Raw genomic sequence first — 17,705 nt, forward strand, 5'->3', positions numbered from 1 at the left:
CTCATTTCTAATTTTTATTCTTGCTTGCTCATTTCTATTTTTTCATTTTTATATGGTCATCAATCAGCCTGGTAAAATAGTGACTGTAAAGGAAGGTTGGTTTGTTTCTAGAATGATAAAAGTTTTCATGCACATAAATACAATCATCTCCACTTGTAATCAGTGGTACTTCATTACCCTACTGAATTAAAGTTTCAACGTCAAGTCATATCATGTACTGGTTTGAATATCCATTCATACACTTAGCCACATACTGGTTATAATTCAGGTGCTCTGGAACACTACTGCCCTGTGTGAGGGGCGCGATATAAATTCAAGTTGTTGGTGTTGGAATATCATAGATGGCATATACTGGTTTGAACTCTTGGATCCCATAACTTTTAATTTCCCAATCACCGCTTTCTAGCTTATCCTCTACAGTTTACTTGCATCAAGTCTAGGTTTCTGTCCTCCATAGGAAGTTCAGAAACATCTGATGTCTGAACACAATGTGCCTATATATTATAACCCACATGAAGGGCACGATATAAATGTAAGTCATTGTAGATCTTACCTTGGGCCGACACTCTCTGCTTTCTGTATCACCACGAGGCACCCAATCTATTTCATTCTCCACATTTCTACTAAACGTGAAATTAAAATGTGTCCCAAGATATGAAAATTTGCCATGTAGTCTTCAGAAAATGTTCAAAACTTGTGTTACAATGGTCCCCAATGTGCTAATTATAGTTATTGCAGCTTTATCCAATTCATTAAAATGACCCTTCCCCCAGAAAAAATCCAAAATGAACAATATTTTGTAAACATTTTAATAGTTATTGAATGTTCTACATCTTACAGTAAATATCATACAATTACAAACTCTTGGCTTAATTCTGTCACTTAGATCACTAACTGATCTTTTTCAAAAAAAACAAAATAAAAAAACAGATTTACACTTCATAGTCACAAGTGTAAACTGTGGGCCTTTCAGATTCCATACGTAGCTTCTAGTCTGCGTTATTAAAACACTTACGTTCTATGAACTACATTTGGAAGACAATGACATTTTCCATAATTCTTTTCTTGTTTATTAGTGTTCCAATAGAATTCAAAATAAGGAAGTCCAAAACTGCAATTGAAATACAGCAAAACAAAAGCCCACAGTCTTGTGTTCTGAAATGCTCCCTGTAGCTCAAAGAAGCATCCAACTTCAGTTAAACCATAAAGTTTTTTTTTCTATTAAGAATAATAAACATCATTAAACAACTTAAATAACACTTATGGTAAAAAGCGCTTAAATTACATATCCGAACTGCAAAGGTTTCCTAGGTTATCTTTCTTTAAAATACAGGAGCAACACTCGTACACACGGTTTAATCTCTCCTATTTAAATCTCTGATATTCCGAAGTACTTCTGACATTGAATTGGGCCAGTACAACTATTAATATGCATTGTTCAAGTCTTGCATTACAGTACTTTTTTTTATTTAGCAAACATGTACAAAAAAATCTGTTAAAAGGTCTCGTACAACCATAACTGGCAAACCTGGTTATGTTGAACTACGAATGCACTGCTGTTTTGCTCTGGTTGCATTCATGTGCTGTGTATAAATGCACACTGGTTATGAGCTAAGAAATCAATTTATTTTTTGACATTAGTATCCGGCAGTATTCAATATTGAGAGAATAGGTTGTTTTTCATTTGAGTACTTCTTCAGTGGAATTTGCATTTTTTCAATAGTTTCCAATTCTAATGATTTGGTATCTGTTTCTAAAGTGATTTTGAAACACCATGCAAATTAAATCGCATGATTAAACCAGTTTAAAAAAAATAAAAATTCTCAGTCCAAATAAAACACACGTCAAGAATTGGGCATCTATTCTTAAAGAAATGCGACTGCAGTTAAAATTGTGGGTTTTAGCTCACAGATAGTAAACAGGAACACCAGGTAACTAACAAGCCTGTATGCTGTGATATTATATATGAAACAAATCATGCAGGAGCCCCACTCCTAGGAACAGCGTGATTCACATGCAGATGGTATGAATCGCACTGGACTCACTCCTTCACAGTATACTGACAGCCCAGAAACATTTAACGGTTTCTTAATGTTAAAGAGCTGATCATGTTACTGGCCCTGTTGACATTTTAAAACACCTGATTTCAGGGTTCAACAGATGCGCTGAGTGAGGTGTGCATGTGCAGAATTCTGAAATGAGGTGTGTATTTTTGAAAAAGCTGGTAACTCAATTTAAAGGGATATGGAACAAGAAATATCACATTGGGTTTGGGAGTAAACACTCTTCAGTCCTGCCAGCACAAACTTAGCCAATTATGCTGTATTTACCAGGCAACACTTCCAATATACATTTCAATTTTGTATGTTGCATATTGATGAATTTGGTAGCTTTGTAAAAACGTTCGCAAAATAATTATAAAAAGAAAGTTAATTTATTGGATAATCCAATACAGGGGTTCTATTATTATTATTATTAGGACAGGATGGAGCTAACACTGCCAAGTATGGCTGAATATTATGAACAGGTTCCCTCACAGAAACACTCCATAAAAATAAGGATAGGAACGACTTAGTTACCCACCATGTTCCTACATTTTTAAGACGTCTATAATCTTAAAATTGAAAAGCATCTCCTTGCTTTTAAGCAAAATATTTGTGGAGTTCAACAGCAATACTTGAAGATGGTTCCTCAGTGCTGCTTCACAGCAATACGGTTTGAAACATCAGGGCATGAACTTCCACTAACATTCTCTGCTCACGGGTTTGGGAATCACAAAAAATAATTTGTAAAGCTTTACAAAGAGAGACATAAGAGGCCAACTAACAGATCGCAAGCTTTTCTAAAAGAGAAAGCCTGCAAATTTTATGAGCTTGCTTCGGTTAAAAAAAGGGCAATGAACATTTTGAATGTTATATGTGGAACAAATAGTTGGCAATCTCTGGCCAATGTTAGATTGCTAACATAGCCTTTTGTTCTACCTAAGGCAAGGCAGTAGGTAACACTTTGTGTAACATTAGTGTTTGTTTGGACTGAAAAATACATCTGATCTGAATGAATTAGTTTACATAGTTAAATGAAAGAAAACAAATGAGACCAATCTGTTTAGTTGGATTAACCTAGTAAAATGTGTTGAACAAGCCTAAATCAGGAAGCTATGTGGGTGGGTTTAGAATGAAGATAAAATTCAATGTTTTGTTAAGTTTTGTCAAGGCCTTTTCAGTTTTATCAGCTCAATGTTGGCTCTGCTAGAGTTATCAGGTATAGGAATAATTATCAATAATTAGTCATAAAATGACTTGCTATTTAGGTTATATTGGTAATAACGGGAGAATGAACGTCAACCAATACTGGGAAGTATAAAATATAAGACTGATTTTAATAGTTGCAGCAAGTGCAGGATTTTAGCAAACTTTTCAGAGTAGACTTTTCAGTATTTGGAGGGTTATCAGTCCATTCCTCTATGGATGGATGGCCAATTTAAATGCAGATAACAAACTAATAATCTGTCGCACTGGTTCCTGAAATCTGTTTTATTCTATGTCTACAAGTATGAAATTGAGGTATTTCAAGGGGTCAAATGTCAAACATTAGTCCAGATTATTACATTTCAACTGTTTTCAGGGATCTGACCAATTTAACAGGTTCCAGGCACAAGGCTACAGATACACGGAATTTGACATCTGCCTAATTTAGTTGGCCAGTACACATGAACATTTCATTCCAAAACCAAGGTGGGATCCATTAAGCCTGAGAGGCTTTCATCTAACAAATACACAAGATGGTGAATCAGTAACAAAACAGCCCTGGCAACAAAGGAGCGAGCTGACTTACACATTTGCCTTCCCACTGAAAGGGCAATTAAACAGAAGTAAACAAATAATAACAGGAGGAAATGAGCAATACGTAACATTCAAATACTTGAAAGGGGGTGTGTGTGTTTGAGAAGTCCTCTAAATGACAGATTCTTCTACATAACAAGCAAGTTCAGTAACTGGCCTCAGGATAAAATTTAATATGAGACGGGTTAAAATTTTCCACCAAATTATATTTAGAAGTGTTCCCTTGTATAACTATTTGCTAAATTTTTTTGTACAGGTTTATGCAAAATCTGAATCGGGTCTGACGTAATCAGATGTGGCTGAAATATTTGTTCCAAATAATGGATCAGTTTAATTAAACAACTTCATTTACAAAGACATCAGCAACAGACAGTCAGACCTCAGACTGTTACAATCAGCTTGAGATTTGCTATGTCGTGATTATAGACACAAGAACATCTTTGAAGGGCTATCACTTCAAAGATCCTTAACACCAGTTAAGTCAGAGAACCAAACCAGTTCATGCTACACTCAACACCCCTCATTGGTAAGTTAAGTTTGCACAAAACTTAAACAGTGGGAGATTCAAAGTGAAGACAATTAGTACAATATCACTACTCCTTTTGCACACTGTACTTTGTACCAAACTTGATGCTGAGTAACATATTTTGCATCATTACTACTTTCTTCTTCCAAGGCCTGATCAGTAGATGTTGGGTATTGCGGCAAAGTTAAGATCAGTTTATTTGTATGTACTCTATAATGATTTCTCAGAGACTAAGGAATGTTTTCACTGCAAAAAAATAAAGCACTTGAGATAATCACTTGCATCCTTATCAGGTTTTGTTCAGAATTGTTCTCCTCCTTGAACAGTCAATGTAGGACCAGTGTTCTATACTAATAATCGCTCTAATTTCTACACCAAATAAATGTGAATGGCTATCTGACAATTCTTATAGTTGGTGTTGTCACAATTTAAGAACTGTTGCCTTAAGCTGAACCCCAAATTTTGTACAAATTTATCTAAACTTTCTTCCCCCCTGATCTTTGCCATCTCTTCTCCAAAAATTGACGGTTTCTATTTGTTCTAGAGATTAAGTATAATGCTTTTGCAGCAAATCCAACAAACTACAGGGGGTTACTTGCTCTGCCCTTCTCTCCCCACCCCATGTTGGTTTGTTTGCTGGAGAAGTGTGTGCAATTTTCTTTACCAATTTGCACTTCAATCCGTCAGTGAGTAAAGGAAATCATTGTAATGACTGTGGAAACAGTACAACAATGGAAGCCCAGTGCATTTGAAACACTAATAAAATCGGTTACACTAAACTCCATTTGATGTGGGACTATGTGAAATAGATCAGTGAAAAGCTCACCAGTTATTCAGTGAAACATTTGCAAACTAGTTGTATTAACTGCTCTGCCACTAACATTTTGACCGGCCCAAGTAATATTCTGACTAGGACTAGGACTAGGAAATGGGAAAATTGGTAAATAACCCACCACTGCCATTGGTTGGCATGCACACATTGTTTTAAATGGAATGTTATTTCTTAAAAATGCCATAATTAGACCTCGAGGGATTTGATGCAAGTGTATACCTCAAACTGGTTTTAAAACTGTAGTCAGTAGAAGCACCATTAGGGTTTAAAATTGTATCTTCTGCAAATATCTTTATAATGCGAGAAGAAGTTGATCTGATTTCTGAGAATACAGCAGATATTTGACTGCCCACTAATCTAAACAATAATACCTTTGTGTGAATGTCTCCTTAACTCAGCACTAGAAACATCATTTGATATTGCGGGATATACACTCTCCCCAGCTATAGTTAACACGGTTACATACAGCAGAAGTTGCTTCGTGCAACACTGGTTTGCTGGCCAGGACGATGGCGCGTGTGTGTATGTGTGTGTAAATATATATAAATATATATAACACACCCACAATATTTTTGAAATTTAATCAACTGAACCATTTCACTGTATGATCTGTTACTGTATTGTAAAGAGTCTATTATTGTATTACAATGTTGCATTAAAATCTACGCCTCGCTCCGTTTGCTTTTCAGAAATCCGTCTATTAAGCTAACCACAAAAATGTAATATGGGTGTGTTATATATATATTCATGTATATTGTACCTGTTTATTAGCATAGATTATTCTTATATACGTATTGTGCAACATAACCTAGCTTCTGCACTTTGACAGAATTCTGATATGTGGTCACTTCTATCTAAGTTGCAAAAAAATAAATGCTCCCTAAACATCAATCACCTTACCTTATACCTTTGTCAGTGCTTTCCAATCATACATTCTTTTCCTAAACTTTACATGCAGGTTGGTAAAAAAAAAACTCATTTCCTAGACTCCAATACTCATTTCATTTTTATGAAATTCACACATTGTTCCCATACTCTGTGGATGGTATTGTGCCACACACTCACTACCTGCCTACCAAGACCTTCAACAGCCTTAAAGGTGCCGTGTTCCTTTATCAGGGTCCACTCTTTAGGGCCTATAAGGATAGTAAAACACCTGCAAAAGTTCTGTAAATTTTATCACTTTGCTTAAAAGTTACACAATATTTAACAAACCACTTACTGCTTTCACCACCTTCCAGAAATAACAAAAATGTCAGTTGGTGACTAACAAAACCGACAAGCACATTGTTCTAATACGGAATATTGCAACTCTAATAAAATTCAGAAAAGGAGAGGTTAGGGATCTCAGCTGTGTCAATGTGGTGGGATTTTATAGGTCCCAAGATTTATTTTGTTTTATAAAGTGAATCCAGATTTTCTGGTATCAATGTTGGCACATATCAAAAGATAGCCAACACCAGAGTCCCAACTTGATGCAGCGCAACAATTGTATTTAGGACCCACAGAACACAATGCTGAGTTCATAGCTGTAATGGATTAAGGGGCAAAAATAGGTGTTCGACTCCAGAGTTGAACTACCTTAACTTGAACAAAGAATCCGGCCAACCAAATAAGTAATGCTCATCACGTAAGCCATCCCAAGAATCCATTGTGCTGCAGTGAATGGAGTGCTCCATTAATTCTAAATCCCTTTAAACCCTCAAAGCTTTCCTGAACAATTCTATTGTCAAAAAAATAAGTTTAAAGGCCATTTCAGTGGTGAGTGCTAATCTTGATAACACTTAAAGATTGAACTAGATAGGCATCTCGTAGTTTGATGGCCTAAGATATTTTGGGCAACGCAAAAAGGTCAGGAACGCCAATAGATCTGAACAAAGAGAGCCAGCCACTGTTTTCTTTAAACTTGAATATTAGCCTCGTTTATAGGTTATACACCAATGAATCCATAGTGGATTTGCTTTTCTTTATGGGTCTCAATGTAGATTGCAAAATAGAATTTCATAGGATTAACAAAGGTGAAACATGCACTTTGCACTTTTTTTTAGAAAAAGGATGTCATGTACTCTCACCACTGAATAGGCCTCTTTTTAAATGTTTTGGCCATAGCCTTGCTAGCGATAAGAAATAAATTGATCTGTACCAGTTTTGAATAGTTATGATGGAACAGAGCTTGAAATGAGGCAGAAGTTTGGAGAAAAGCAGCTTTTACAAAAAAAACACACTAAAATGATGCATAAAGTGACCTTTGCACTTTGTTCTTGCAAACAGATTCGGTGCCATGTGGCTTCAATGCACAAGCACCAACGTAAGACTTGAGTAGTTGCATACAATGTCTGACTCCAGATCTGCAAAGATATAAAAACATTCAAAGCTTTATATTATAAGTATAAGTTATGCTTTAACTAAGTTTCTTGTAATTAGTGATTCATCGCATTTAAGAAAATGCGGTTGTTCCTAAAATCAGGGTAAACCTTTAAATCTACATTTTGCTGCAAATTGAAGGTTTACTTTTACTTTCTCAATTTTAGAAACTCAATCTGAAATTTTAGTTGAGGATAACAGAGGTAAATTTACGTAATTCCATAATGCAACAAAATTGCATTAAAAACCACCACATCAAAAACAAGCTGGGTTAACGCTATACAAATGTAATCTTGTTGTTGCTACAAACATTGATAACACTTTTGGCCCACTGAAAAACAGATTCTTGTTTAACCAAATGGCATTCATAATGAAGAATCCTTGGTACAATGATCTGGCAACCGATCAATCTGGAAGAGGTTAGTTCATAAAAATATTTATCTGAAAGGTAGGAAAAAGTCTTAATTAAAAAGGTTTTCATTGCTTAAAAGCAGCTTTACTTTACAATGAAAATGCCACATATTAAACAAAAACAGATGTCACTGGGAACACTCAGCAGGTCAGGCAGCATCTATTGAGAAAGGAAAGTGAGTCAATGTTTCTGGTCCACGGCCCTCTGTCAGAACTCATTCTGATGAAGCGTCCAGTTCTGATGAAGGATTGTGGACCCGAAATGTTGATTCACTTTCCTTCCTCCTGCCTGATCTGCTGAGTGTTCCCAGCGACTTCGGTTTTTGTTTCAGATTTCCAACAGCTGCAGTATTTTGTGTTTTGCCACATATTAAAGGTGGACATGCTTGCATCCATTCATCTTTGACTCATAAAGTCAGAATTGGAAAACCCTAACCAAAATTAAAAACAAAAAACATTGATCGTCCAAAATTCTGATCAAGGATTCTGCTTCCGGTTATTTTTTCAAAGCAAAAGAAAACGATCTACAAATGGGCAACAAAAATGCCTCATTTAGTGTTGACTTCAATTTAGAAAGGAGCAGGGCACTGGAACACATCATATGATAAGTCAGTATGACAATCATAGGCCACGTGTTTACATCTGAACTCCCCAAACACTAGAAACTTAATCTTGGCAAGTTGCAGAGTAATATGTGGATAAGGAAACATGCCATTTGGCCCAACAGAAACATCTCTAAAAGTAATCAATTTATCTTAAGGTAACATTACACTATGCAGGACACTTTATCACTGCATTCATATCTACTCAAAACAATCATAAAATTTACTCAGAACCATTCTTAATCTTCAGTATGTACTTCTTTTTTCCACTTCTGGTTTGTGGCTTTAAGTCATCACCGAAAGAACTGAATTTTGTTTGATCAGCTGGGTGTCATGCTTAAAAGTACCCAAACCAAATCAGATTTGTGTCTATGCATTATGTTCTCCATGAAGCCATTCATGTACAATTGGAGCTCAAAATATCCCAGCAAAGAATAAAGGCACACAATCTCACATAAATAGTTCCTAGTGAAATTCACGTCCTAGTTGGTTCATGATCAAAACAAAGTGTGGCAGTAACAAAACCAGGATGTTCATACACTATAATTATATTAAAAGTATGATTTGTCAAAGGAGAAATCTTATTAGTGATTTCCTAGGTTTGAAACAGACAAACTGATAATCAAACTTTGATTACTAAAACATTGCATTAATATCCAAATAGGATTATTGAATCCAGTATTTTATAATAATCCAGATTATAATCCAAAATACCAAGACACAGACAGAGCCTTAGATGGACATATCAGAAACAAATGTTGCACTTTAGGACTCCTATCAATAAATAGCTTGAACTTAATATTGGAGGTTAACTTACATGAATTGACCTGTGAATTTACCAATGTGGAGGTACATAGCTATACGCAGGTGTTCCTTGAGCCCTGTATGTTGGCACGGAAACCGGATGTGGTCCTAGTTGAGTGTGCTGTGGCGTAGTCAGCAGAGTACCTGTTTTGGAATTGAATGAAAAAGTCAGTATTTTCTCCATTCTAAATTCTTCCATTTTCTACCTCACAGATCTCATCTGTTTTCATCTGTTTGGGGGACATAAGTGGCAGTTGGACATCTGCAGCGCAGTGAAATGGGAGTATTCCTGACAGGTGACCTCAATGAAAACCAATGAAGTGGCTCTTACCTGCTGTCATCGCCATGGTAGTCCCAGCAACCATTCCCATAGCCATCCCATTGGTCCTCGGAGCAGGGACAGGAGTTGGGTAAATAGCAGGTTGAATGCTATTGGGCTGCACCACCGTGGTATGATGAATTACATGAGGCTGTGCTGCATACACAGGCTGTGTGTAATAAGCCCCCTGCTTTTTTTAAAAAAAATCCACAGATTAGATAGAAATGCAACGACCCATAGAAGCAAAACAATGTAGAACATGGTGTTGGAGCATTTGGCCAATTTTTTCACGTCAATGTTTGCTCTTCCAAGGAATAATCCCAATTTACAGCTGGTAAGGAATTCACTTGAGAAGTCAAGTTGGGAGGCAACAAAGGCACCAATGACGTTTGGGCAGCATTTGGGTGAGTTAGGGGTGGGGCAGAACAACTCAAAATAGAGAAATGTGGAGTGATTCACTTTGGCAGGAACAATAACAAATAGACTATACAATACAATTTAAATTTACCCTAAATATAGCCTAGAGGGTGAGGGCTTCAATTTGCTACTTCTAATTCAGTGACTTACTCTTCAAGCAATCAGAACTATATACAGGCGTATATAGTAGCATTTGATGCCAAAAATAGTAGCATAGACTACACTCTGTTCATTAATATCTTGTGCCCACAAAATTGCAATATATTCTGTGAAGTGCTTGGAGATGTTTCAACATCATGATTAGCCGCGATAACAAAGAATTATTATTATCACCTTAATTTCCACCATACATCCTTTATTCCAAATACAGTACTCACATACTGAAATACAAGAATGACACTTTTGGATTTGGACAGATTTACTGAGAATTACATTTACCTGAGCATACAGATTTTGCTGTGGATAGGCACTTCTGATGGGATACATGGCAGTCTGGTAAGGGTTTGGAGATGGAGAATATGGGGGAGGTGCACCATTACTCTGGGTAGGTGCTACCTTGTAAGGGGTTCCTCCAGTGTACCCTACAACACAAAACATTCAAGCTACAAAAAATTGCAATAAAACAGTCATAATTTACTAGACTTGAAATAATCAGAAAATTCAGAATGGCAATGGTCGATGCAGTCTAGACATGCAGTAATATTTTACCCATTATAACATTAAAGGATACTGCCTGCTGTAAAATATTGACTGCTACCGTACTAAATGCACCAAGTAGTTGGCCAGTAAGAATGGTCAGCTATTGGGTATTGGCTGATTTTTTTTTAGTAAAGAATTCCAGCATTCTACATGAACACTGGAGTTTGATTTTTAACTACAAATTTAATAAAAATTTCCAACGACAAGCTCTGGTGCAACAAGGAGACTGATATTAAAAATATCAGATGTGCAAACAGCACCCAAAATATGGTACAAAAATAGAAGTCCCTGGGAACACTCAGCAGGTCAGGCAGCATCTACGGAGAAAGGAAAGTGAGTCAACGCTTCGGGTTCTGACAAAGGGTCATGGACCCGAAACGTTGACGTACTATCCTTTCTCTGCTGAGTGTTCCCAGCAACTTCTGCTTTTGTTTCAGATTTCCGGCATCTGCAGTATTTTACATTTCCCAAAATATGGTATACCAGCCACCAAATTTCCCTGTTTTCTGTAGATATTCTTTGGTTGAAATTAAGTATGAAGGATGGTCCTTACATTTAACAGTTTTACATTACATACAGCACTGGAGTTTTTCCTCTTGCTGTTGTGATCTATATTCAAAACAGGTGTTTAACTATGTACAATATGTATTGGAACATTTTAATTGTTACTGTAATTTTTTTTTAAATTATGCAAACAAAACAGGACAGCTCATTATACATCACCAGTTATTTGTGCATCTCAAGGGTATTTGTGTTACATTCATTCAAATACCAGTGTAAAAACTGTGGTAAAATAAGGTAATCAGTGTGCATTGTTGGGTTTCCTCTTCCAGCCTTGCAAGGAGAAGATAAGTGTCTTCTGGGAGATTACAATCTGAAACACTTTTTTTTCAAATCTGCATCGTTTGGATGTACTCAAAGGTAAAGTCATTTGCAAAGGGTTTTATTTGGGGGGGGGGGGCAATTCTTTAATGACCAGACTACCCTAACAGCTAAAACCTAGTGAGGCAGTGTGCAATCTCTAGCCCAAACAAGCACATTTGGACGGCTCATGTTAACAATTAAAATGTATTTTTTATGAAATGCTCTAGTGTTGATTTCTGAGTTTGGTTTCAATTCTACATGTTTTGACCAGTTTGTTTGTATTCTTTGTAACACCTGAAATTTTTCATATTATGTCAAGACTCACCATCTACATTACAAAAGCTGCAATGGAATCGCTTGATATTTCCCAATGTAAAAAAAATGTGTTGCATGATTCCAAGTTTTGCTAAACACTTGTTCAAAGCACATTTCTACACAAAATTAGCCTGCACCTCACAGAAAGCTGATCCATAGAAAATACCCGATAAAGCATTTCTTTTTTAAAAAAATACCCTCTAGGCCATCACAAGAGCCACCCTCCTACTCAAATACAGGAGGAAAATTGCACCAATAGTATCTTATTACAGAATATATGCAAAGATCGAGGAGGTGGTTATCTGCCCATTCCAACAACAACAAATTAAATTTGTATAACGCCTTTCATGTAGGGAGAACTTCCCAAGGCAAACCTCTAATATGAAGACCAATTTTTTCTAAAAATGGGAGAAGTGTACAAATGAACTTGTGATAATACTTTGATCAACAACACTATTTTCTCTTTTCATCCTCACCCACCTACTGCAAAAGACTGAGCCAGTTAAGTGTGTTTCCCTCTCAAAGGAATTTCAGTTGCATCAAAATGTAGCTTTGTGACAATCTGCCAAATTCAAGTTTACTGCCAGAAAACTGGCTGATTGCTTATCCAGTGGGTTCATCTTGGGTGGTTGCCAATAAGCAGGGGTATTTGGTCACTCTTCCTAATTCTGTTGCTCACATTCAGTACCGGGGCCTGCAATTAGGTTCCTTTAAGCACTGATTGGCATCCAAAACAGGGAATGAATGTTCAGTGCGCCTAGACGCTATCCTGAGTGAAGGAACTGTATAAACGCAAGTTGCTGTTGTTGACTGATAATCCAAACATCTTTTGAGTGGGAACCTAAAATGGAAGGCATCCGCAAAGTTGCATTTTGACCACAACTGAACTGCCTTTCAAGATGGATGACCAGTATCGGGACATGTTATAGCAGTATTAGGTATGCTTTTCATTGCTCATAGGCTACCATTCAAGTGGAGGGATCTTCACTATTTTTTTTCATCTTCTGCTATTTCAATGAGGTCGGGTAACGGCTCCTCCAAGTTTCCGTGCACGTGTGGGACAATCTTGGAGCAATACACCAGGATATTGTGCGTCCCTCGTTGACACCAGAAAAAGCAGACGAGGCATCCAATGGGAAAATTGGTATAGCCACAGGCGTTTTCAACTATGTTGAGTCTTTTTGCTTGTGGATGGGCTGCCATGACAGGCCAACATGCTGGCTAAACCTACCATTAGATTCAAAACAGTTCCTCTTTAAGATATTATGTAGCATTAGTAAATGAAGACCTCAAATTAGATTAAACCAGATTACGCAAGTTCGAACATTCCTCACAAATTAGTTTTTATTATTAAAGAATCCGATTAAGGCCTTGTATTCAATTTCTGGTGCTGCATTTAGCAGACAGATATGTAAGATACATTTGCACACTTGAAAATTAATTTTACGTTTCAATTAATATTTATATTTTCCTATCTGGGAAGAAAGTGTGTATTACCTCGTGCCAAATCAATGTCACCAAAGTTGCCAAACTGGCTCAGGTGGTAAAACTCCCCTGTGGGTCAGAAAGTTGTCTGTTCAAGCCTCATATCAGGACTTTGAGGACAGACTAAGTAGGATGACACTCCAATGCAGTGATTGAGAAATGCTGCATTGTCAGAGGTGCTCTCCTTCAGATCAGACATTGCAAGGTCCCATCTCGCTAATCAGGTGGACAAAGTACCCGTGATACCATTTGAAAAAAGGGATTTGTCCTGGGGTCCTGAACAACAATCCTACAGAAGACCATGGTCTGTCACTGCATGGCTGTTTGTGGGAAGGGAACATAGACATGGTGAAACAGGAAGATATTTAGGCAGCTTTTGAAGACAAAAATCACACAAAAAAAATTAGGTGTACGTTACAATTCTCTGACCTCTTAGTACTTACTGGTGCTTTGGGTTCGTGGACACTAAAAATGCATCCAGATTTAAGGAAGCAGGAAGAAATACGACTGTATAGGTCAATTTGATCACTAGAGTTAAATAAACTTCCAAAAAACAGTCAATTTAAATATAACTTTTATATTTTGATGTGACTAGTAATTTGTTAAAAAAAATTAAGATCTTCCTGGCTGTATAATGATGAGCAGCGATTAATGCCAACTAACCATAGAAATGTATGGCACAGAGGAAGGCAACCATTCTATGATTCTCCACCATCTTGCTTTTCAGCTCCACATTCACTATTCTGTCCTTGCCTGGCTTCATTGCAATCTGTCTCAAAGCTTCACATTTTAATGTTTTTTTAATTCAAAAGTTGTAACAACCTGAGATGAGAAATACTGTATGCTGCCTTCATCTGCTCACTGACCCAAACTTTTTTTTTCTCTCTCCAGCCAAATTAAAAGATCTTTAAATGCTTCAGTCTAATCCAAGGAACAATTTAAACCCATTATGACTCAAACTCTTCTGCACATTGGGAGGAAATGCCGCATTTCCCAAAATCATTTGAATACGAGAACAAGACCGAAGAATACAAATATTCTTAAAGTTCTAAATATGAAAGTAAAAGTATATTCTATTTACTGAATGATGCAGAAGAAGCTTGAAAAGTCCTGCTCTCGGTACCAGCATCGACTGGGAGGTCATAGGTACCCTCAGAGGCCCCGGAGGTTGACGTTTGTGGCCAGCTTTGCCTCATCATGAATAAAGCTTGCAGAGACAGAACAAGGCGTCACAAAAACACAAACAGCACGTTGAGCCATATTATTCATTGAACAATGCATTGATTCACGGCGAGATGGCATCCCGGAATCAGCTGATTTTTTGATAATGTAGCTGAGATTCCAACATTAAAACATTCCAAGTCATGCATTTTCTTTTAGACAATTATAAGATGCAAAGCTTTGCATTGAAAGTGCTCCAGATTTCCAAACATTCAATTAATCAGTGACTGACGGTAACCAATAGCATTTTTTTAAAAAAAAAATGGTAAAAGAACCAAGCTCCCACATTTCTAGCCCATATTGGGGAGCACGGAATCACATTTTGTTTACAGTCATCTACAGTAATAGTGAAACATACATTCAGAAATAAAGCTTTGCCCACAAAAACACAGTCACTGCACTTTATACTATATCTGTGAAGTGCTTTGAAACACTGATGACATAAGGCATTATATCAAATACAGGGATGATTATTATATATAAAGCTTTATTAGCTGAGTAGATAGAAGCAAAACCTTATGGGAACAACATGCTTTCATGATCACTAAACACAAGGTGAAATATCCTCAAGTCCGCACTAGAAGCAGCAGCTCAAAGTTGTTGTTTGGTACCATGGAAGATGAAAGTACTTTTAGGTCCTGAATCTAAAATCTATGCTTGTTAACTAACATTGTTTCAATTGCCTATTGTTTCCACCACTAATGAAATACTAAAGAAAGTGTTAATGGATTATACAGTTATATAAGTGTCAGGTTATAAAGGTTTTGTAGTAAAGGAAGATGCCGAGGGGAGGGGCGAGAAAGAGAAAAAGAGAGAGGCACCTGCTCACGTGAGCATGTTAATTTAAGGAATTTCAAAAAGCGTTTCCAAATTGCAATTGGAGGCAATGAAACAGAGCGAGGTCATTCAAAATCTTTTAGTGTTAGATCCACCAATTGCAAGCACCATTTTATTTTATAACTGAATAAATAATAATACTTGCTTTTGATATAGTAGTGCCTTATCAAGTCATTGAGAAGACTACAACAACAACAACAAGATTCCATTTATAGAGCGCCTTTCACGTCAGGAGGACGTCCCAAGGCGCTGCACAGTTGGGTCATGACCCGAGCAAGGGGGAAATGGTCAGGGTGAGGGGAGGGAAGGGAGGGAGCGAGGAGGGGGAAGAGAGTCGAGAGGGGAGCTGAAGGCACGGTCAAAGACTAAAAGCGCTTCGCAGAATATACTGTAAAGTGAATTGACTGTATATTTTGTAGGCAAAATGCAGCAGCCAATTGCACACAGCAGTGGTCCACAAACATTCAGGGATCGAGTGACAAGATTATTATTTTTTTTAAAGCCATTACCACCCCCGGAGTACTTTAAATAACAGAATCTAGGCTGAAATAAGTACTTATCTGTGGTGATTTAACAAACCAAAATTTAACATGGTTTTTACAATACAAATTAACATTTATATAAGACTTTAGACATCGAGGGGACCTTTTTAACAATATTGTCACCATTTTTAAGCATTAAAACTGTTTTAGTTTTTAATCAATTTAATGCTGTCATTTTCCCATCTTAGCCCCACATGAATGTGGAGTCCTGTAGCTCAGTGGTCAGAGCACTCGCTTTGTAAGCGAGAGACCTGAGTTCAATTCCAGGCAGAGGGCGAAACCTTGGGCAAGTTTCCTTACTCCACACAGAGCCTAATAATAATCCCTCCAAAACCAAAAACAATAATAAATTGGTCATTTTCAATCTACGACTGTTTGTGGGACATTGCTGTGCGCAATTGGCTGCCGCGTTCACCCACAAATATACAGTCAATTCACTTTACAGTGTGTTCTGTGAAGCCCTTTGGGACGTCCTCCCGACGTGAAAAGCGCTATATCAAATGCAAGGATTATTATTATTATTATTGTTGACGTTGTAAAGGACCCCTGGGCTGAAAAGTACATTGGGAAGATGCTGAATTTCAAGTGCACAAGTTATACTTGGAGGAAAATATAAAGTGCTAAAATCCTCAAAAACTAAGGAAACTAAGGATATTGACAAATTCTAAATAAAATCCACACCAGTGGTTTAAACAACTGGTCTATTTAGCCAACATCTTCCATAGTATACAGCTATTCTGATTATGGACTTTAATCCACTCACTCATCTATTGGGNAAAAAATACTTTCTATCTGTACTAGAATCCTTACTGTTCCTTCCTTCCCTACGACATGAATCCTTGCGCCCTCGGTGACTGTTTATGGAATGGAAACATTTATTTGCATTTGGGGAGAAGTGGCTTGTACCAGCCCAGGAACTGATTGACAGCTAACCAAACGCAGGAAAATAGCAACTGGTGGGTTCTGTGGCCCAGATAATTTAGGGTTACTTTTCTACTTGTGTAACATGGCCCCATGAATCTTTGCAAACAATATTTTAACTAGGTTCTACTGTAAGACCATACCACTTTGACAGCATCCAACTACATTCTGTAGCAGCGAATCGCTGCTTAAATAACACCAAACTCTCCTTGGGGGTAAAACAGGATCTCCCGGGGTTAAACCGGATCTAAGGAGAACCATCACACCAAGCCAGGGTGGTACACAGTAATTCAAGGAAGTATTGAAGTAAGATTGAACTTACCTGGGGGGTAGCCAGGGCTGCTACTGGCATACATGTTAGCAGAATAGGCAGGAGCAGTTGTGGGGTAACCTGCAGGATAACCTGACAAAAAAGAAAGGAGCTAAACTAAACGGCAAACAACTCAAAACACAAACTCAATGTTAGCAAGGAATTCTTCCCCCCTCCCCACCCCCCACTACCATATCATAACTAAACTAAATAATTATCCATGTACCATAAAACTCGCATAAATCTTATCATTATACATCGTTTCATCGCCTAAATCGTATGTCCATTTGCGTTCCATTCACTTACATTTCAATACTCATATTTATCACTTCTGAACTCATAACGCTCTCTCCTATCCATTACTTCCACACTTTATGGCTGCATTGCATCGCGG

General features: G+C 37.3%; 1 protein-coding gene across 3 annotated transcripts in view; it reads right to left on the reverse strand.

Moving 5' to 3' along the window:
- Positions 1 to 795: 795 nt before the first annotated feature.
- Positions 796 to 17,705, reverse strand: part of fam168a (family with sequence similarity 168 member A) — a 59,262-nt gene continuing 42,352 nt past the window's right edge. For 2 of the 3 annotated variants that reach the window (XM_042334683.1, XM_042334682.1), the window contains 6 exons: positions 17,324 to 17,404; positions 14,562 to 14,687; positions 10,556 to 10,698; positions 9,713 to 9,890; positions 9,395 to 9,525; positions 796 to 7,548 (listed from right to left, as the gene is read on the reverse strand). In XM_042334683.1, coding sequence (XP_042190617.1) covers positions 9,413 to 9,525; positions 9,713 to 9,890; positions 10,556 to 10,698; positions 14,562 to 14,687; positions 17,324 to 17,404 — 641 coding nt within the window. In that variant the 3' untranslated portion in view covers positions 796 to 7,548; positions 9,395 to 9,412. The remainder of the gene's footprint in view (positions 7,549 to 9,394; positions 9,526 to 9,712; positions 9,891 to 10,555; positions 10,699 to 14,561; positions 14,688 to 17,323; positions 17,405 to 17,705) is intronic. The other variant, XM_042334684.1, reaches the window with a different exon arrangement.

Source organism: Callorhinchus milii, unplaced genomic scaffold (genome assembly GCF_018977255.1).
Source record: "Callorhinchus milii isolate IMCB2004 unplaced genomic scaffold, IMCB_Cmil_1.0 Scaffold4, whole genome shotgun sequence".
Classification (NCBI taxonomy): Eukaryota; Metazoa; Chordata; class Chondrichthyes; order Chimaeriformes; family Callorhinchidae; genus Callorhinchus; species Callorhinchus milii.